Source organism: Diorhabda carinulata, chromosome 3, assembly GCF_026250575.1.
Source record: "Diorhabda carinulata isolate Delta chromosome 3, icDioCari1.1, whole genome shotgun sequence".
Classification (NCBI taxonomy): Eukaryota; Metazoa; Arthropoda; class Insecta; order Coleoptera; family Chrysomelidae; genus Diorhabda; species Diorhabda carinulata.
The window spans coordinates 16,281,475-16,304,931 of NC_079462.1; the positions used below are offsets into that span (position 1 = coordinate 16,281,475).

Consider the following 23,457-nt stretch of genomic DNA (forward strand, 5'->3'; position numbering starts at 1 on the left):
GGTTGCCTATCACCCACAAACCGACATGACATATTAAAGTTTCTCTGTCTGATAGGTAGATGACGCCACGAGTATACAATAAAATAAAAATTTTAGATTTGGTCATATAATATTTTTAACAGTAAACTAGCATGAAATAATCTTTTTATCGGTAAAATATAATTTTATTATTGTAAATAGTTTCCTTTGAGGACGATACGATTATAGAGGTCATATCTCATAAACTAATAGTGTGACAACTGTCAAATTTATAAACGAGTCTCTTCAATGTTAAAACCATGGAAATAGTAATTCTAGGATGTTGAATACAATTCCTATATTGATAAGTCGTGTCAATTTTAGAAAGAAACGGCATCTTGTCTATCTTTGTTCCACTGTGCGATGATTAGTAATACGAGTTAAGGGTGTATACAAATATATCGATGGAAGGAGTAGGATACAAGAAATTAAATGGAATTGTAAGAATTTAATACAAGCAGAGCCATCTAAGTGTCACTTTAAAAAATGTCCATTACGTTTAACTGTATTTTTATTTTGTGTGATATATCGTGAGTTTAGGTACGATAAGGAAGTAACTAGTACATATGGAGCCATTTGAAAGCGGTGTATATATGAAAATTATGAATATTGAATATAGAAAGGACTTTAATGAGGCTTTTTAAAGATCTATTAGAAATTCCGCCTACAATTTGAATTCGCACGTAAGTTTTCGTTCACAAAATTATCACACAATGGTTTGTAAGGCTCGTAATTGCAAATGTCGCACAATGGGAAATAAATATCGTAATGAATTATTCATATAGATAAATAGTTGCTTGTTAGGGAAGTAATATATCACCCTAAAATTTCATTTCAATTTTTTTAATCAAATTAATAAAAACTAAGTTGATACTTATAATAATTTATATTTACGCGGTTTGGTTTGATATATACGAGGACAGTTTGATAAGTATATAGCCTTGTCGTATTGGTAGATTACTGATTGAATTTGAAGGTTGTTGAGACATTTTAAAAGATTGAATGAGTCATATGATGCAAGAAACTTTGACGACGTTCTTACTCATTTCAGACAATAATCGAAAAAACCGCTGCCCTATCAACTTTATTCACCAGATTTGACCCCGTGTGATATTTTTTTTGTTTCTTAACTTGAAAATATCAGTAGACGATAAGAAATACAAAATTACCAGTGATAATCGATTCATTAATGTTAAAAAGTTTTCTGTTGTCCTAATTGGTTTGTTTTTCAAAATTTTTTGATAGAAAAAAAATTAAAAAAGATTTTAATAAACCAAATTAAGTAAATCATAATATAAACGATTTGTTTCATCTTTTATTGATATTATTTCCAATAATTTCTGTAGTAGAATCGAAGTTGGCAACACCGCAAATTGTTAAATTTAGTTTTTGTTGATCATATAAACAGATTTTTATAATTCCCGCCAATACTAACGTCACCCAAAAGGAAATGGCCTGCATTATGTGTCAAATAAATAACTGTATTGCCAAATTTCATCATGAAAACATGAAGTACCTAATAAGTTTAGAATTACAAAATATCAATCTAATTTAATGTATTTTTCATTTCAAAACGTTTTAACTAATATTATGGAAATAGATGGTCAAAAATTATAAATATATTTTGATTTATTGGGTTTAATTGAGTAAATGGATATGATTGTAATAATTTTCTAGATAAACATCGAAATTTCGTCACGTTTTGTGATGTAACGAATATACTTTTCAAAGGAATGCCATAATATCGGTGTCATTTACAGATATCTATAATTTTATCAAATGCGTTGATGGTCGTGAAATTACGACATATCTAAAAGAGTAAATCATCATAAAAATAAAATTGAATAACAAAATTAGATGCAAATTAAATAAAATGTTAATTGTTAAAAAAAATTCATAACAAATAGTTTTATTACCACAAAAATCATTTTTTCTTTGTGATATTAAAATTATTTCTAAGGCTACGAATTTTATTTCTAATCAAAATGGCAACAATGCTCGCATCAACAGATATCTGCCATTCTATAAAACTTCAAACAAACTGAATCGTTGGCGTTAATAGAAAATTTTTTCGTGATTTTAGTAAAAATTAAGAAAAAAAGTAACTTCGGTTAGTTATTGAACATATTTCAGTAGTTTACAACTTACTAAAATCTATAAATTCGGCTAGGAATTGTTTAGCATCTACACTTAGCTTCGGGTGTGATTTTACGCCTTTGAAACATTCGACAAAGTTCGATTTGATTTTTTAAGTTTCAATATTAATTATTAGTAAATTGAAAAAAAAATAGAACATCCAAAAATCTAGTAAAATATTTTCATTTCCAATGAGAATAATACGGAAAATGATATTTTTCCACAACATTACTCCACAAAAGAAATTAAAACGAAAAATCACTTTTCCGTCATTTTATATTAAAATTTGAGGTTAACTTTGAACATTTATACTAGTTCTTAATTTTTTATAATTTTAAACAATCAAACTAAATAAAAAAATTGTTATTATTTCTATTTAATATTTCTGAAAATACAACAAATTTGTGAGCACTCACCCCAGTCCAATTATAATAAAATAAATCTGGTTTTCGCGCGTATGTAGACAGCATAGTTTCACTAGACACAATTAACCTCCCTATAAAATTATACAGATCATATTACACCTGCATTCATCACAAAACACCCCCACGGCGTCACCATTATCGTTTTTTAATACAATTTTTGACGCATTTTTTTTTAAAGCTTAAGCTCAACGATCGAAAGCTCACCAGTTCTGCTGTAGTCAAAACAGTTATCGACACTAAAATCATAAGAGAAGAAATGCTCTGATAAACGATTAGCGCTCGCCGAGAGTGTGGGAGAAAGAGAGATGGTACTATTGGGAATATTAGAACCGTGAATTTTTTTATTGGTCAGATATCTAAAAATAGAAGAACATATATCTTTAAATAAAATGAATTTTTAATAGAGTGAATTATATATTCCTGATGATTTTCCAGAATCAAAACATTATTTGTTGTGAGTTCATTTTTTTACTAAGTTTAATGCTTCTCTTATTAACTATAATTCTTTAATCAACAGAAAAAGAAGAATTTGACTTATGTTTTTGATGTTAGTTTCTATAGAAAAGGGACTTAAAATCATCAAGAAAAACAAAAAGTTCTAAGAAGTGAAAAGAAAATTATAGATTCTTTGAGGGTTTTCAGAAATTTCCAAGAAATGGTTCCTTTTGTATATAAATAATGACCGATGATTTAGCAAAACCATCCGAAAAAGACATTTAAGAGTATTTACCGCCACAATTTCCTTGTCCTATATGAATAACAAAGAGTTTCCATCTACCTGACTTGAATAGAATGACTACCGCAAACAGATCGAAATTTATTATAAAGATTCAGAGAACTGACATGTGCAGGGCCGTACTCGAGGGTCAATATTTATAATTTAATCACAAGAAAATAGGTCAGGGTTTTGTTTTTAAGGTTTCACATAGAATTATTGAGGTTTTGATTTATTAATAATCATATTTTGTGGTTTAAATTTATATATATATTTATATACAAGGGTAATGAATTGGTAAAGTTTGGAATTTTTTTTTAGAAAAACTGCTTCTTAAGTTTCATTCCATTGTTTTGTATGTAAATGAAAAATTTACGTGTAAAAGTTTATAGTAAAAAAAGGTCAATATAAAATTAGAATAGTTAACATATTTTAAAAACGAGGTAAGATCGAAAAGTATGACGAAATATTTTCTTGAAATCAAAGAAACAAGATTATTATGAGATTATCTCTTATCAATACGTTAAATCTAGAATTTGAAAATAGGCTTTAAAACAAATTGAATACAGGATGTCCCTAACTTTTCGCACATTTGAGTTTGTAAACAAAAGTATATTTAAACTTCTAATATAGTAAACCCAAAATGGAAAATTATTTATGAAAAGTAATATTACGAACTCGTCCGTTGATATAGACCGTGATACCAGTCCTGTTCTGATACGTAACCATAGTTAAAATCTGGTGGACGCGCCGAGTATTTTCTGTTTATTTACTTTACGTTTTTTATACGGCGGGTATTTCTATGTATTGTTTTTATGACAAATTAGAGATTTCCAGGAAACCGAAGATACTAGAAAGTTACATAGTTTATTAAAAGTGTCTAACAGCCGCACACAGGCGAAAAATCGGACAAAACTCTAAATTGAAAAAGTAAATTAATTAAAATTGCTCTTAGTTTTTTCTATTCTTCAATGACTTCTCTCTATAAATGCGGCCCTATCTATTACTTGTACGAATAAACACGACGAGGGCCGACAACCAAAACTTCGTTCTGTTGTTAATGAGAAAACGATTACTTGATAAGTGCTATTTTGTTCATTTGTTTTTTGTGTTTTTTCCGACTATTTTATAAAAACTATTTTCAACTATTGTATATATAAAATGGATTGCCTTCCTGGAGGTGAGAATATGTTTTTTTATTTGTGTAAATTCAATATTAGCGTAATTTTTATGGTTATCTTTTAATTTATTTTTTTATTATTTGTTTATGTATGGAGATAAAGTGAATGATCCTGTTAGATCTTGGCTTAAAGTTGTATTTCTACGTGAATATGCACTTTTTACTTACTAATAAGACAATATTCTCATGCGACCTTTCGCGAGCCTTATCTAAAATGGCGCATTTGTGGTATGCAAGCCCTTAATGTTAATATTTCGTTGCAGGATCCAATTCAGAAGCCGTATTTTTAAGCAGAAAAACACTTTTATACACTATTATTTAAGGATTTCGATTCCAAGAACCACGATGCCAAAATGGCGTACTTGCAAGCTAGAGTGCAAACTGCCCTACAGGTAGATGATTTGTCTGTTGAAAGCAAGCATTTGCTGAGTCGATTTATCTCGGAATACAAATCGAGGTTATTAGCATCTCATAGGAATTTTGTACGTTTTTACGAAAAAAACTAAACTTGGATTGAACAAAACATCTCAGCTTTCCTATTGCAAAACCTATTTGAGGATTGTACTGATCGCACTAAACGTCGAAAAACGGAGGTTATCGGAAAAGAACTGGAACCATTGTAAAAGATGTTGCTCTTCATGGTGCAGAAAACATAGCTAAAAAACCATTACATGAAACGCTTGCTGCAGAAAAAGCTTTATCTTTAGTTATTGAAGCACAGTTAACTAAATTTCAATACAATATTATACGAATGTCTTCCAAAGAGATAAATTGCAATATGGTCCCAATACGAATCCATAACAGCAGCAAAAAAGTTCTGTTACCCCAAAAATATGGTTTGCACGGAATCAAGCGCTGAAGTTTCTCTCCAGAATTTGATGGACCATACCAGTAACAAGTTATTTTTATCGTTGTTTGACGTAATAAAATCAATTCCAAAAAATCAGCAAGAAAATATGTGCCTTAAATCAAAATGGGGTTGTGATGGATCGGGCAGTCATTCAACATATAAACAACATTTTGAAAATGAAGGACATTGTGATGGTTACATGTTTACAACTTCTGTAGTGCCTGTTCAATTGATATCCGGTGAACTTGTATTGCCAAATACACGAATAATTTGGCAAAATCCGCGTCCATCATCGCCGAGATATTGTCGCCCTTTAAAGTTACAAATGGCTTATCAAAGCAGGAATATCAGAATTTTCAAGCCGAGCTTGGCTCTCTAACACCAAGTAGAGTTGAAGCGGAAGAGCATATTTTCATAAAATACCATTTGAGCATGACAATGGTAGATGGAAAATTGGTAAATGCCATAACGAATACGACCTCTGCCCAATAACATCAAAAGATTTTAATGGGTTAAGATTTTATCTTCACCAGCCAGTTAAAGAGGATTTTTTATTTTATGGTATTTCATCGTTGCTTGCTTGGATAAGGTTTACCTACAGAGTGTATCATACATTTATCGTACATGCTTAAAATAAGTAAATGGCAAGTGAGATCCCCATGGGATAAGGAGACTGTAGCTGCCGAAAAACGTTGATAAGCCAAGGCAGAGTGGAGGTATATCTACAGATGGAAACACCGTTCGCACTTTTTTCCAAAATGAAGATGTGGTTGCCGAAAAAACAGGAGTAAGCCTAAGCCTAATTAAAGATTGCATACTATATTATCAACCTTATCATGTGGTTACGTTATTAATGTAGTAAATTTTAATAAATTTTGTCACAATACTGTGACAATATATGTGCTGAACTATCCATGGTATCAAATGCCTACAACCCTACAACATAAAGTATTAATTCATATCATATTAATTCATGGTCACAAGATCATAGATGGCTTAGAGATCGCCATTGATTGAGTGAAGATGCTCAAAGCCGAAACAACCCGAACTATGGAAGACACATACCAAAGGCTTATAGTTTCCTCAGATCCATATATTACTGGGCTGAGGAAATTGCTTCCTAGAAAAACAGGATTACTATCACAAGAAATTTTAAACATTTAAGAAAATCCTGATATTGGAATTGAATAATTTTTTTTTCCATTATTTTAAAGGTTTTTTTATTAAGATATTTAGCTTCTTATGGAGCTAAATCACAGGGAAAAGCATCTCTTGAAAGGTTATTTTTTAATTATCTTTTTTATTCCAAACAATAAAATGTGTAAAAACAAGTTATTTTCTTGTATTTATTGTCACACAAAACTTTTTAAAATAAAAAAACAATCTTCTTTAGGAGCTAACATTATGCGCTACACAAAGTTTTTTTTATGATTAAATTTAAAATTTGTTTATTTTAGCAATAATTTTTTATGAATTGATTACGTATAGGTTTTGTCCGACTTTTCTTAATTTTTCGCCTGTGTGAGCCGGGGAGTCAGTAAATAATTTGATGTCGTAGGGACGACCTCAAACTGCAAAAAAGTTGGCCAAATCAAACCTGGGTGTATCATTAGACTCCAGAAAAGAAAAAAACAGTCGAGAATTAATTGTAAAGTGTGAACCTGTTCTGTTTTCATTTGATTGACCACAAATCTGACTCTTAGCGATTTTTTCCTGTTTCCTAACCTTTAAATTTCACTAACGGAAGTGAGATTTAGTTTTTTGACGTATTAAAGAGAAAGTAATTGTTTTCTTATATGGTTTTATTCAATCATCGATATTAGTAGAATAGTTTTAAAAATAAAAATAACATTGGGATGGGTTCCGAGGTCAACTAAATTAACTGATTAAACCCATTACCCAACATAAACATATTTGGTATGTATCTAATTTAGATACGTTAATACAGATAATATTATGAATGATTATATAGGTTTTTTTATTATTAAAAGTAGCTTTTTGTCATGCTAGACTATCACAAAATTAGTCATTTTGATTCTTTATAATCTCCCATTCAGAATGAAAACAAAATCCACACACAAGCGTGTACAAAAAACATACAAGTCCAGACGAGACGACTAGTGTTTTTTTTTACTTTTTGTAGTTGGTATTTTGAGATGCGAGAATATTTATAAATTAGTGAGAAAGCCTTCGAGTTGTATAGATGTTGTTTTAGCATTTGCAAGTCAAAACGAACCGGCGATTTCGTAATTTAGTTTTAGGAAGATAATAAAAGTTTAAGTATAATTTAAAACTGTTTTTGATTAAAATTTTTATTGTTATTTGTAGAAAAAACAATGAAAATGATTTATTATTCAACATAATCTCATTCAAATTCTAAAAACCTTACCCAACAAGTTTAACGCCCTGTATCTCGGAAACAAGAAGTAGATTATTGAAATTTTCATTGTTTGTAGAACAACTCTTCCTGAATCTACAGAGATTTAGTATGAAGCTCTATCTTAAACAGTTTTCAAAATATAAGCAAAGTTAGATCACCCCCGTATATTTTTCAAATCAATTGAGTCCTGAAATATTATGGTTGGGTAAGTGTCTTAAAATTGAAAAGATTTGAGATTCAATCTCAATCAATCAATTTAGACCGGTCAATTTATACATAAAAATGTGGTTAAATATTGACTCTTAGAATCGCGATATCTCATGAATGGTAACTCGTAGGAAAAAAATGATATGTACCATTTTTGTAGAGAATTTTAAAATCTACAACTTTGGTCAAAGGTTTTTTTATAAAACTTACCGTTTTCGAGAAAAATCCGAAAAACCCCAGTTTTCGACAAATATTTAACTTTCCGGAAATTTTTGTTATTTTGAATGTCTATATTGACCGGACTAATTTAAAACGATAAGATACACCTTTTATTTGTATCCTCGTATATTTTTTTTTTCACTAAAAAGATGTTTTCATATAACTTATAACGAATAAATGTTAAGCAAATAATTTCTCACAAATATCTTATAAATGTTTTTCCATATCTATCTAACCTTGATATTCAGCTATCGTAAACTAGCTAATAAATTCAAACCGAAAAAAACGTCTGACAACCTCGTTAGTTCTAATTCTAAACTGGTAAACTAACTGGCCAGTTCGTTAACTAGAAAACGACATCAGCATGAGAATAGCAAATATGGAATTACATCATCGCTATTTTAGAATTTCTACAATACATTTTGTTTTGCATGCATAAGTGATTATTATATTTTATTTTCACTTAGTCGAGGACACTGGCGTGCTTCGAATGATACCGAAAATTTGTAACGTTTTTAATCATTACAAAAAAGTGAACGTTTGACAATCCTAACTGAAATATTATAGGTTTGTTCCAAAATGCTAATCAAGATCGTTCTTGGAACGGTTATCGAAATCGTTTTAAGTCGGTTGGAACCGTTCGTAAAACGAACGCTTATCTTTATTGCGCAGAATCCTCACCGTACCAAGGACGGTTGGAACGAACCTTATTAAAACGTTATAGTACGAAATTATATTCATACAACGTTGCCAGATTATATAATAAAATATTCAAGATAAATTAAATTTTTTACGAACCAAAATAGGCAAATTGTTTTTATTCAGTTAATCTGACATGTTTATGAACCTTTCTGAATGTCAAATGGGATTTATTCTTATGCTTATTTGATTTTTAAGTCAGATACTTGTATTACAAGATTAAATTTCTGAAATGAATTATGGCAAATGGTTATTAGTCCAATCAAATTTGCTTGAAAAAATACGATTTACAAAAACAATTGACATGCGGATGTCACATGTTTTTTATCAGTATTTCAATATGGTGAAAAATAAAAGTCATTAAAAACAAATTACTTTAATCCATTGATTAGTTGCTGGGAAAAGCAAAAGTAGAAATATTTCACTTTTAATTTTTTTATTGTAAAAAATTATGAAACCTAAATTCAACCGTTTTATTTTTCATTTACAACCTACATAGTTAATGAGTGTTTTTACAAAATAAGTATATTTTGACATTCAGACAGTAGTATAAAACATAACCCCATAAATTTTAACCTTCGTTTTTCGTAATATTGACGTACTGAACAAGAAGAAACATGTGGTATACACATATTAATTTTCTATTGAAAAAAACCTAATTTGACTGGACTATACAAAAAAAATTGTATAAAGTTAGTCCGCCATGTCTCAATTAGCTACAGCATCCTAACCGGTTTTTTATAATAATATTAACTGTTGTTCTTTTTATACTGATTTCCAAAACTAATTTAAATATTTATTTTATTATATAAACCTTATAAGCCTTATTTTTAAACGTATTGGTAAGTTTCGTATAATAATTTCTAATTATAAACAATGTATGTATAATTGATTGGAACGTGTCTGCCTATCTATCTGTCAGTCGTTGAAGTATTCGCCCACAGAAATGGAAACCCTTTCCAATTAGTCTTCATAAATATTAAACAATTAAAGCGAATTTTTATTCTTTAAAAAAAAGCATGAAATTTTAATTCCTACGGATATAAGTTTTTAATAATTTTCCACACACGAATGATCGCAAATACAGACGTATACATTGTATAATTAGTTTGAAAATTCTATTTCTTTCATGATTGTTTTATACTTTTATCAAGTCAAAACAAGTAAAAATTGGTGACTTGATTAAAAAAAAAATAAATAACAAATTGGACATCTAATCGAAACTTGTATTTAACCCTAATGGTGTAGTTGATAAGATTGATGAAATGCTTGATTTCCAACACGGAGATCCGACGTTCGAATACTCTGTCGGACGAATTTTTTTAATTAGTCATTTGTTCTTAGTTCAAATGAGAGTTACAGACAAACCCATATACAGGTAAAAGTAATAATATTAGATGTAATTTCACAGTGATAAATGACGTCAACTGAAATATTAATTGCAAATGACGTTTGACGTATCATTCGAAAGGTAACTATGACATCTGACAATTGTTGAACAACCTTTTACTCCTCTGCACCTTCCAAATATATTACTAAATTCAATATTGTTTTAAGCTTATTTTGAAAATTATTTTCAATTTAATGTCCTTTAGAAGCGTTTTTTTCAGTTTTTTTAAACTATATCTTTTATTTGATATCACTTGATTGATAAGTGAGGGATTAAATTAATGTAAAAACTATGATATATAATAAAAAAATTTTATAAAGTTTAAGCCGATTTTTATTGTCGTTGATATTTTAGAACAAACAAAGCATAACAGTATAAATAGATATTGAATGTTAACCAAAATAAGACAATCTGTATATTATAAGATAGTAATAAAATCAAAACTAACATCTGCCTTCTAATTATAATTTTAGTATCAATTTTAATGCTTTTATATCGTATTCACTTCCTCTTTTACGTTTCGGTACTTCCTTATTTTTTTTGTTGTCTATTTGGTTAATTGGTATGTAGTTCGGTAAAATGGTACCATGAATAATAAGCCTTTTTATATACCCTTTCCTGTAACATCTGTAGATATTTAAGAACTTCCTCTTTTTGTGTTCGAGAGGTTATTATTTCTGGTGTTGAATCATATGTTACACATTTATATACATGAATTAGTAATTTGGAATATTTTTATAGGGTGTAGACATAAAGTAACTTTATTATTTCGAAATTAATTCCCTTATTCAACTTATTTACCAATAGGATAATAAAAACTTTTTAATTACCCTCGTAATATTTTATCTTACGAAATGAAGAGACGCGCAATCTTACTAAAATAACTGAACAATTAACACACACAAGGTTACAACATAAATTATTTTTGAATATTGTACTTTCATCATAACTTCTTTATTAACTCGTAGGATGATTTAATTTTCCGTACACTCGTAGAATCCTACAATGAGTAAACTATTTCATTGTGTATTTTATTTTAAATAAAATAAACTTATATTTAGAGTTTCCACTATAAGGATTAAAATAGTGAAATCATCGACAGTTATGATTAACTAACTTTCTTACTTTATTTTACCCTGAATCTGTTAGGAGTTACACTAAATTGCTTATAAGTTTAGACAGATCTATGATTGTCGTTTAATGATGATAAAAAAGAAGAAGTATGATTACAAGTTCTAGAGTGTACTACAGTTAATTTTCAATTAATGTAATAAAATGTTTTCGTAATATTAAATGAAGAAATAATAATGAGAGTTTAGAACCTATTTTTTTACCCAAAGACAAAAGAATCGATGGTTGGTTGGTTGCCTAATGTATTAAACAGTTGTGGATAAGAATCTAAGAGTTTAATTTGATATGATATGACAAATAGTCGGAATTTGTGATACTATCCTTGGGGGTTATTCAAAATCATCTGTATATTTAGAATTCAAGGGAATTTCGTTTAAATGCTTAAGAAATACGAAGTTTTTACCAGAAAACCGCATCCTGTATGTATATTTACGTAAATACGTCTTAAACAAATTTACTTTATCATATTCATCACTATACAAACAGTTAAATGTAACTAAAAAATTATCTTAATGATAATACGCGTCATAGAGATAAATTTTATCAAAAAATAATAAACTCGATTAGACTAAAATAGATTTTTTGCATCATCGGTGCTTATTTTTTTTACAAACCCTGTAATTCAGAACGATCAACTTCTTCCGGGTATTGGTTTTAAAAAAAATTACGCGAAATCGATTCACGAAAATACGTTCTGTCGAAAAATTAAATATCTATGACGAAAATAACTGATTTTATACACATATATGGAAAAAATTCCTTTGTGTAGAAAAAAGGTCAAAGAACTTAAGAGAAAACAGTGGAACATCAACAAATTTAGGTAAAGAAAATTCCTAATGTACATCGGTATAACAAATTCTAATATCCCTCACTAGATGACTCTATTACTTCACGTATTTAATAATCATATTATCTAATTTATTTCTTTTCAAATCATAACTATGTATATCATTATTATAGTTATTATTATTATTATTAGAATGATTCATTTTTTAGAATTGGAAATTTATTTTATACAAACCTATAGAGGACGCTTATCAACAAGATGGCTGACAAGATATTTATGTCATGTCAGAATTAAATAACTTCCTTTAATCTAAATAATTTCAAACACGTTAACTAATAAAAAATTTGCAACAAAATTCTATATTTAACAAATATTCAAATTTTATTTTAATTGAAATTAAACAAAATACGATTTTGGTTACGTCATTATTACACACCACTGTTTTGAACTAAATCTAAAGAAACTGATCAAGAATGTCTGGCAACACTTGGATGAATCTCCGTGTACAGCAGTAACTCGGATATTGTATTATGGAAAGTGAAATAATGAAAATATTGGCAAAAATAGTGCGATTTAAAACGCCAGTGATAAAAATCACAGCAACAGAAATCTCATATCTTCTGTGTGGAGGAAAATTGGCGAAGAATTGAAACATTCCAGGTAAGAATTATTCAGGTTGATTCAGCTGGTGTGAAAGAGTGGAGATGACGAATCAGATTCAACTTGATTCGGAATGATCCAGATTGATTCGGATTCGTTTGGTGTGAAAGGGGCCTTAGAGATCCGTTATACCTAATTTTAATGTTTTATGTAATCATTTCAATTTATCTAGCACGCCTTATATATTTTCTTGCTGTAAAGACTAAATTATGTTGCAATCTTCGAGGCACATAATTTATATACCGTTTATGCTAATACGAATTCAACGAGACTTCGTTTTTACTGACTCGCTAATCTTTTTTCTTCTTCGTTAACCATTCTTCATCTGGCGAAGTCAGATAGCCTTGCGTCCGACCAAATAAATCTTTCTGTTCCATTAAAAACAAGACGTTCAATATTTGAATCAATTAAAAAATGTATTAGTATTAATCAGATCGTTTATCATCGAGATGCATAATAAGATAACTTGAAATGAACTCATAAATTTCGATAAAAATTATTATACAGTGGCGTAAGCGTATAGTCATTTTTCAGGATCACTAATGTTCACTTTCAATAAAATAAAATATTACTATTTTCTGCAACTGTTATTTTTGGTCTACAAGTAGCAGTTACCATCTCTAAACTCAACAGATTCATTTTTGATTATAAAGTTCGTAGTTAAACGAAGAGATGGCGTAACTAACAGTCGTTTAATTATATTATGACAATATTAACTAAGAGATTTGTTTTCATCGAAGATTAATTGTTGTAAATAAAAATGAAGGGCTGAAATATGTCCATTTTTGATCCAAAATTAATTTGTTACTAATATTTTGTTTTTTTCAACCTAAATGCTTAAAATTTAGATATATGTAGTAGATTTATACTTCCTAAAAACTATTGTTTAAAAACCGATCCAGAAATAGAATTTCCCACCTTCCCTATTATATAGTTTTCTAGGATATTTGTTCCTCAAGTTATTAATTAAACAAAGATATGGCGTAACTAAAAAGCGTTCATTTTCATTATAATAATAATGATTAATAGACAGCTAAATTGATTTATATATGTATTTCCTCATTTGGTAAAGGAAAAAACCAGAAAATTAAACAAAATGTAATAATTTTCATCATTATCTCATGTTAATATATTTTAATTTCGGTATTTGCCCCTCGAACTAGATTTTTACATCAAAAAATTGTTATTTCAAAAAGTAGGATATATAGTTATATGGTACTAGATTTACACTTTTAAAAACTATTGTTTAAAATCCGATCCAGACATAGAAGTTCCCACCTCTATATTATACAGTTTTCTAGGACATTTATTTCTCAAGTTCTTAATTAAACAAAGAGATGGCGCAACTAAAAGTCATTATAATAATAATGATTAATAGACAGCTGAATTGACATATATGTATTAACTCATTTGGCGAAAGAAAAAACAAAAAAAATTATAAAAATATAATAATTTCATCATTATCCTGTTAATATATTTTAATTTCGGTTTTTTGCCCCTCGAATTAGATTTTTACATCAAAAAATTGTTATTTCAAAAAGTAGTTCCCATCTATACACAACTAACAGACGTTTAATTCTTTTTTAATAATTATAACCAAGACACAACTTTATACATGTCAACATTGAAATGTGAAATTGATAAAAAAAATTCAATTTTTTTGACCTAATCGACCTCCAATAGAAGTGGAAAACACCAATATGGATATTTTAGGATGAGAAATTATCTGGACTATGAGAAAAATGTAAAAGAACAAATGGTGAAACCGATTGGAAGACGATGATAAGCTCAACATTGTCATGAGGATCAACAGTGTGGGAAAATACAACCAAGAGTCATTGAAAGTCGTTCAAAATTAAGCAAATTATTAGGCTGGGACGAGAAGTGCTCTCTCAGGACCCTGTAGATCGATTAAAAATCAGACCAAAAGGAAAAATGTGAGGGGAAACCACCACGAAAAGGTTTCAATCACAGCATATAAGTAGTATATACGAGGCATAGGAAAAAAGCTTAAACAAGACGAAAAATGAAGATAAAAAGAAGAAAAATTAAAAATGGAGCAGAACTTTATTACTAATTTTGGTAGTTTTAAAATACGGGGGTGCTAGAAGTAAAAAATAAACTGCCTATGTTAGTTTAAATTAAAAACTGGAAATATATTTTTTTTATTTGAAAAATTTTTTTTACGTATTACTATTGGACTATTTTTATTTTACAGGATTCAAAATTAATAAAAAAACATATTTTCAACCACAATTTCTTAAGAAAACTAAATTAAACTTACAGTATAAAAAATTCATCGAAATATATGGAGAATCCCTAGAAATCGAACTCACAACACAAATATTTCAATTCAATAATAAAAACTTTTTCGACAAACACGTGTTTTGGCGTCCCGACGTTGACGCTAATAATCGCATCTCTCACATATTAAACATCGCGTCTCAGAAGACCAACAACAGTCGGTAGACTGAAATAAACTGAAACCGAAACGTTGCGACGTTGTTTGTTGTTGCTGGTGTTGTTTCTTGCTGAAACTGCACGTTTCAATAAAATCTCTAACGCGCAGATACACGGTATATATATAATAGCCCGATAAAATTGGAATCAAACACAAATCAAAATGATTTTTTCTAATAATTTTTGTTTGTTCACAAATTGTACGAAAGGACTATAAAAATCTCGTTTAAAGTAATGGAAACATATGCAGCAAAAAAATAAAAGAAAAAATTCTAGGAGAAAACGGAAAATCTGACAACAATGTAAATATAACGTTATACGTTAATTGTATAATGTAGTTAATGATTCAAATAGATTTTAAAATTACGTGAAAAAACTTGAAAGAAATAATAATTTAATTGTTATGTATCATAAATTATTTTAATTGCAGAAAATTTGTATGGAAATTTATCTATTTATATATAGAAGTTGATAAATGAACAACATAATGGCAACAGAGTTTTTACAATTCACTACCGGTTTCTAAGCGGCGTTGTCGGCGCAGATTTATTTAATAAGAGTTTTAGGATAAAATATCATCAATTATAATGAAATTTAATATTTTCCTTTTTAGATTATGTGATTAATTTCATTATCGTGTTATTATTAAAGAATATATTAAAATATCTGTTTAATTTAAGGTATTTTGTAATTTGTAATTGTTGTCGGTTTTTTCGTTATAACGAAGATTTGGGGAAAAATTATAAAATTCCAGATATCTACACAATTAATTTTTCGATTTAAAAGGGAATTGAGATAGACGAAAAGACACAATTTTCTTTAGTGTTCATAATAATTTACTTGTAAAATAACTAATTGTATCAAAGATAAACGATTTAAATTAAAATTCTTGATTGTTTCAACTGGTCTAATGAATCATCTAGCAACTTACAACGTACGGTTTCAAATTACGTCGCGATACGCTCATGATCTAGTACTAACGGTAGAGGTAAGCAGCGAAAACTCTGAGAAGATGCTGTATTAAGAATTTAGGAATTATAAATGAAGTAATAACCCTAGGAGTGATTCCAAATATTTTAAATTATCATATCATACGAACAGACATTTTTTGATAAAAAAATTAGATAAGATACTGTATCAGTTTTCGAAACTACGAAATAAATAAATATGATTAAGATCTCAATAAAAAACACGTTAGTTTCACGTTTTCAAATATCTTTTATCGAGGGGTCAGTTGTTGGACATTAGTATTTCCGGTTTTATTATTAATTGGATTCCTCAACTTCGGTTTGGTTATTTGAACTATAATTATGAATTAAACCGAAAATTTTATTATACGAACGTAAATTCATAAATTATTTAATAAAATAATTTTTTTATATTTTTTATGATGGGATATTGGTAACTTAATATCAAATAAGTGAAAATATCGGGACGGGATTATAAAGGGATCTAGTTAATTATCTTCAAGATTCTATAAAAAATAGGAAAATCCTTCTTTTTGTTCTTACTTCTTTTTACCTATTTGCCACATTTGAAATATTATGGTACATTCTCGAACTGGATTATTTCTAGTAAAGTATACAAGTCGGTTCGAAGATGGACGGGAAAATATTTATATAAAATAAATTATAACATCGTTGACATATTTCTATGAACACAATCATAAATATCGTTAGTTAAACTTTTTATTCTATATTTAAAAAGTAAATTAAATTATTGTCCACGCCACTGAATTGCTATTGCGCATCATTAAAGCGCAGATTCTTCGCTGACATCCATTATATGGAAACGTGGTGTTAAGCATATAGAAACATCTAATGCACACGTGTGCATACCGAGAAGACGCTAATTCGACAGAAAAATAATATAATTATCTTTTTTCCTTCATTATTCCGAAATTTTTATAAAAAGTTCTTTTGTTTTTTCGATTTATATACAACTCGAAACAAATTATTGTACTGATAACGTTATAAAATATAATCTAACGGTAACGCCACTGATAAAGTATAACATTTCATAAAAATTACCATGCCATCAAAATTCCATCTACGTTTACCATATTTGTCTTTCTTGGTAGATGGCAGATGAGAGGAATACTTTTATGGTTATGTAAACGTACCGAGAACCTAAGGGCTTTATCAATTTTGTTCAGTATAATTTTTATACGGAAATCGGGTCATTAACCTCACGATTTTTCAAAGAAATACAAAAAAATCACGTAAATACTGATTTTAAATCGAATTTATATTTTCTTTTATATCGTCTCTAAATTTCAGTATTTACGCATTAATATATTTTATGAAAAGTATTTTTATTAATCACTCGTAATTAATAACTAATCCTACTTTCTCATTTTATAATAATTATTTATATTTCAATTTGTATGCAGAATTTTGAAAAATATATTTTAAAGTATCAAATATACCTACAACTTGTTTAACAAGTCTTTTCACCATAGTTACAAAAGTTCTGGCCACTAGTCTGATGTTATAAAAGATAAAAATAATGCGTTGTCTAATATTACTCCACACGTGAATTTAAGTAATGTTTTAATTTGTTTGTGTTGTTTTTTTTTTACTTTTTCTATTCGATATTTTACGATCTTTATACAAGTACCACCCACTAGATATCGATACGTCACTATCTATATGTGTATTCTTCGAATACAAGCGAGTTAGAACGGTATTAAATTTACTTTTTTGTACTTGTGGGTAATCGACCGATATATCGGCAACAGTGCAGCGGAAAAATGCGTTTGATATGTATATGTACAAAATATAATTTCTCAATATTTTAGTTGGCAAATTTGTTTTATCAATAGTTGTCCTTGGAGAATCGTGATTTTTAATTGGTTTTCTGTCGTATTCGTGCAAAAAAGACGGAATGCTTTTGAAAAGAGAAAAGATAATTGCCGTAGAGATGCTTGTAGAAAATTGTGATTAGCCGTGCAGCACGTCATTCTGTATAAAATTCCCCAATCAGTTTTACTTCGACTTTTATTGACCGGGAAGCGTAAATACAAAAAAAAATTAAACAGGGTATTACATAAATTATGTCCTATTATTATAACATAATTAAAAACAAAAGTTTTTTATGTTTCTCTACAGGATGTCCCTTAAATAGGTATCGTAATAAGATGTTAAGTTTTTTTTCTCGAATTTTAGGCATAAAAGGTGCACAAGAGAGGAAATGTTTTTAAAACATACAAAAGGCAAATATAGACAAAATGTATATACAAGGTATTATATAAAGTGTATACTACACATTTAACAGAATTGAAAGGGAACAATGTTTATAAATAAATTAATAGTGAAAAGTACTGTTATTTCTAATAAAGGGTGTCTCGAAAATAAGTATAATGAACTAAATATTTGAAATATTTTTTTTTATACTTTTTGGAATAAAAGGTGCATGGTTTTGTTGTATATTTTTTACGAAAAAACATGAAAAATGACCTTTTTATATGATTTTCATTGAGTTTTTCTAAAGAAACTATGAAAAATGACCTTTTTATATGATTTTTCATGTGTTTTTCTTGAAGAAAACATGAAATATGGACTTTTATATAATTTTCAATCCATTTTTCATAATTTTTTTTAAATAAACCATGAAAAATGGCCTTTTTTCATGATTTTCAATGCAATTTTCGTAACTTTTTTCAAGTTAACCATGAAAAATGGCCTTTTTATTTGATTTTCAATACAATTTTCGTAAGTTTTTTCAAAGAAAACGTGAATAATGGCATTTTTATATGGTTTTCATTTATTTTTTCTAAAGAAACCATGAAAAATGACATTTATATACGATTTTCAATGTTATTCTGAAGAAAACATGAAAAATGGACTTTTATATAATTTTCAATGCATTTTTCATAAATTTTTTTAAATAAACCATGAAAGATCACCTTTTTTCTTGATTTTCCATGCAATTTTCGTAATTTTTTTCAAGTTAACCATAAAAAATGGCCTTTTTATTTGATTTTCAATGCAATTTTCGTAATAAGTTTTTTCAAAGAAAACGTGGAAAATGAACTTTTTATAGGTTTTTCATTGAGTTTTTCTCAAGCAACTATGAAAAATGACTTTATATGATTTTCGATGCTATTTTCGTAATTTTTTTCGAAGAAAACATGAAAAATGACCTTTTCATATGATTTTCAATGTGTTTTTCTGAAGAAAACATGAAAAATGACCTTTTTTATGATTTTCAAAGCAATATCGTAATTTTTTTCAAAGAAACCATGAAAAATGATCTTTTGTATGATTTTCAATCTACTTTTCACATTTATCCCACAAAATCGGCAGTAAAGTTTTTATTTTCAAAGCAATCGGCAAGACGAAGGTCGACAATGCAATAAGAATTATTAATATCCCTTGGAGCTTCACCCATTTCCCAGTTTTCCACACACATTTCGCGGATATTATCTATGTTAGCGGTCGACCTCGAACCGCACCCTCCGCTCCATGATCATGGAAATGTAGGTCGGTACAAGATAAAATAAGGGTTAAAGGGTGAACGTTTCGAGGTTAAAAGTTAAACTCGTTGCGGAATTTTTCATATAAAGAATATATAAAAAAAATATAAACCGAAACGTACAACGTAATTTTGATATAGTGAGAAACAAAAAAATTTAGATTTTACATCATTTGATGTTTTCTTTTTAATAAATTTTTCATTTTCGTAAAGAAATAAGTCACAAGATGATAAATCTGGTAATTAAAGCGTACAGGAAGATTTCAACCCACTAAAAATGAGTTAAAGTTGAAAAATAAACTTTTTCGCATATTTAATGAAATTCGAAATTTTGGATTTTTTTAAATCTGTTTTTGATATTAAAGTACATCCCGACACTTCCCCAGTGACTTATTACCACTTTTGGTACTTTCAAACAATTAAATATTCAACAGAAATTTATTCATCACACCTCGTATATATTTTCGATCTAATAATAGCAGACGAAGTAGATAAATCGGAAGCAGTGCAACTCACAATATAAAATAAATTTTTTTCTTCTTTATTCACGACTCAGCATGATCATCGTGTTCATCTGTCCACGCTTCAATTTTTTTTATTATTATTTAGACAAGCCGACACTGAACAATCGTGATATCAATTTTTATATAAAAAAAAACACAACGTAAAAGTAATTTTAGTAAATTTTAGTTGTTAGTAGTTTAGTTAGTTAAAAACAATCCTACAGTTAGTGAAAAAAAAGCGTAGTTAGTTGTTTCCAGCGTTGTTTCCCTTACCAAAACAATATCAGCTTGATTCTTCACTTGTTCATATGCTACCTCCACGGTTGTAGTCCTCCCTTCCACGTCATGTTCCGTTCGAATTTGATCATAAACAAGACTACTACACGAAGAATTAACATCTTTAATAATTTCTTTCGATTTTTCTAATGAATTTTGTTGGTTTTCTTTAATTATTGATGACGGTTCATTTGAATCTGTCGGTAATAAGGGAGTAGCGTCGTCTAAATTTTCAGATTTTTCGTATGTATTCGATTTTTGCGGGGATACTTTACGGCTTTGATTGAAAATGTGCCAGCTCGTGTCTGTGTAACGTAGCGCTGCTTCCTGTAATTTAATCGAAAACCAAAAAAATAAATAAACAATAAGAGTAAGTTTAACATTCACTGGTTAAAGTTTTTCACAATCACTTATTTTTCAAGTTTTATTTTAACAACTACGTACAACTAAACCATATACAATATTTCCCTCCAAATATTGACAAGCGACAAGTAATACTGTTTTTCTTCTTTTTTTTTTAAATCTCGCTTGTCTTTAACTTTTGGAACTAACAAATTTAATAGTATGAATTTTATGTTTATATTCGGAAAAAAAATACACTTTGAAATGGTTAGGACGTTTTGACTAAACAAACAGTATATACATAAACTCAAAATAAATTTCAAATTCAAATATTCACCAAAATATAAACAAACACGTTTCATTTTCTGTCACTCATTCTTATCTCATTAAACGTTAAGCTGTTGGTAAACATCGAAATATTATGCAAGATTAACCATCATTGTCATTCTAAATTGATAGTGACAAATTACATCAACTCCATTTAGCACCTAGCCACTCAAAAACGTGAATCAGACCTAGGCGTTTAGAATGTGACGGATTTTATTGATAGAACGTGTTCGATACGTGATGAGAATAGTTTTCTTTAATATTTCAACCTTCACGTCAATCAATTTGTCTAAATGAAAATTTACTGTAAGTTAATTGAGCGGCTACTAGATACTAATTAATTAATAGAACAATAAAATACTTTTTCTAGAGTTAATAACAGACGCATGTTTTATATGACTCTCCCGCCTGCTACGTTGCCGAATGCTCGTGACATATCTAGATAATAATAATACGTGATAAACGTTAGAATGAAATGGATAAAACGAGTAGCTTTAGGTGAGAACGTGGTTTTAAGATAACAATAAAACTAATAAGTTTTGTGTTGTTAGTAGCGCCCTGAGCATGTCACGAAACCATAGATATACATAAATGGCGGATTATTTAGTACCTATCGAAAATAGGTTCGTTATTTATTATTTATTGACGTTGTTTGAACAAGTAAAATATACAGAAGAATAACTACCAGACAGTAGCTGCAACGTCGTACAATTTCTTTTTAATTTATCTCTAACGTTAAATTAAATATCTTAACAATTTATTATCAACGAATCCCCCCACCCTCGGTATTTTATATACATGCCATTATATAAAACACAGTTGCCAAATTATTAAAAATATCTCGTTACAGAATTTTAATTATCAAGAAAATTATTATTAAATCACAATATAGGATCTTTTCAAATCAAATATATTTTTATATATCCTCCAAGTATACTGTTTAAAGTCCTAATTAATATATTTTATGAATAGTAGGTGTAGAATATTTTATATCTTAAACCTCGAAAATAGCAACGTTGCTACGCCATCGTGGTTTTAGAAAAACTTTGTTTGGTTGTTACATTTTTAATTCCGTTTTTTTTTGATTGTTTTAAATGTGTTTTGTTGGTGACATTTATTAAAAATGTGGTTAATAAGAAAAGTGGTCAAATTGTGATGCATAGTAGTAAGGATTCTCCTCAGAGTTTTTTGTGAATACAAGTTTCATTCAGTTCGTTATATCATTATTTAAATCGTGAGTTTCAATATTTAAGAAGAGTGTGAATTATTTTGAAGTTACCAACTTTTAAGGTATAATACAGTTCATGGAAAGAAACTCTTCGTAGGTATGTACATGATGCATGCTCATTATATCTTATAACACGTAGATCCCTTTGATCTGAACACACGTTTTTCAAATATTTTCAATTTATTATTTCTTTTGTGAATGTTTCAATTCTGATGATAATTTAATTCGATATATTCCATACCATACGACAGACACCACGAAACGAATTAATATTCGAATTCAATATGGCCGACGCCAACAAAATGTCCGATTATATTATATAAAATGAAAATAATTAGAATTATAACTGAAAATTGATAATAAATTTTTTTAACCATATACAGTGCGACACCTTCAAAAAAATTTCATTAAGTTTAATCTTTTTGAGCCACATTGTGATAATAAATGGGTTAATGATGTTATTTACGATCCAGAATCGAGTGTTGTCTTTTCAATTAGTTACGTTCAACACTTATGTATAAAGCACTTTAATAAATCATAATTAAATTCAATTAGGAAATAGCTCGAATAGCGTGTCTTCTGGAATTTGAAAATCGCAGAAATATATCAAACTAAACTCAAAAATTTGATTTACGTCATTTAGTATAAATATCAATTTAATAATTATATAGAGTGAAACATTGTTAAGAAAAATTTAGAATAATGGATTGAATATACTGGGTGTAGATTCGTTAATATTTTGTTATAAAATTAATCATAATTATTGCAATTATATACAAAATTTTATATTGGCCTGTGTGGAAATACGTAATTATATACAGTATGTCTTCTATAAAAGTTAGAAATTTGTAGAAAGGTTTCTTATTAATAATTTCGTATTAATTATTATTAATAGTTGTATACGAGGTATGTTAAAAAATTTCGGAATATTTAAATATTATATACTAGATCAAAATCTTAATTTTCACGTATCTTGTATACAAAAATCTAACAATATAACCGAAAATGATAGTAGACTGTTTAGATTTCATATCAATTGATCATATTT

The 23,457-nt window shown here is 28.4% G+C and overlaps 1 protein-coding gene and 1 long non-coding RNA gene across 31 annotated transcripts in view; one reads left to right on the forward strand and one right to left on the reverse strand.

Moving 5' to 3' along the window:
* LOC130891374 (tensin-1) overlaps nt 1-23,457 on the reverse strand; it is a 115,464-nt gene that overhangs the window by 46,666 nt on the left and 45,341 nt on the right. For 14 of the 30 annotated variants that reach the window (XM_057796044.1, XM_057796036.1, XM_057796050.1 and 11 more), the window contains one exon: nt 20,510-20,839. The exons of 7 other annotated variants lie outside the window; for them this stretch is intronic. In XM_057796044.1, the coding sequence (XP_057652027.1) occupies nt 20,510-20,839 (330 nt within the window). Of the gene's footprint in view, nt 1-2,570; nt 2,828-8,121; nt 8,503-15,081; nt 15,275-20,509; nt 20,840-23,457 lie in introns of those variants that run through there. 9 more of the 30 variants (XM_057796065.1, XM_057796055.1, XM_057796058.1 and 6 more) reach the window with 8 other exon arrangements.
* Nucleotides 22,348-23,457, forward strand: part of LOC130891378 (uncharacterized) — a 65,889-nt gene continuing 64,779 nt past the window's right edge. The window contains exon 1 of the long non-coding RNA XR_009058898.1: nt 22,348-22,506. This is a non-coding gene — a long non-coding RNA (uncharacterized LOC130891378). The remainder of the gene's footprint in view (nt 22,507-23,457) is intronic.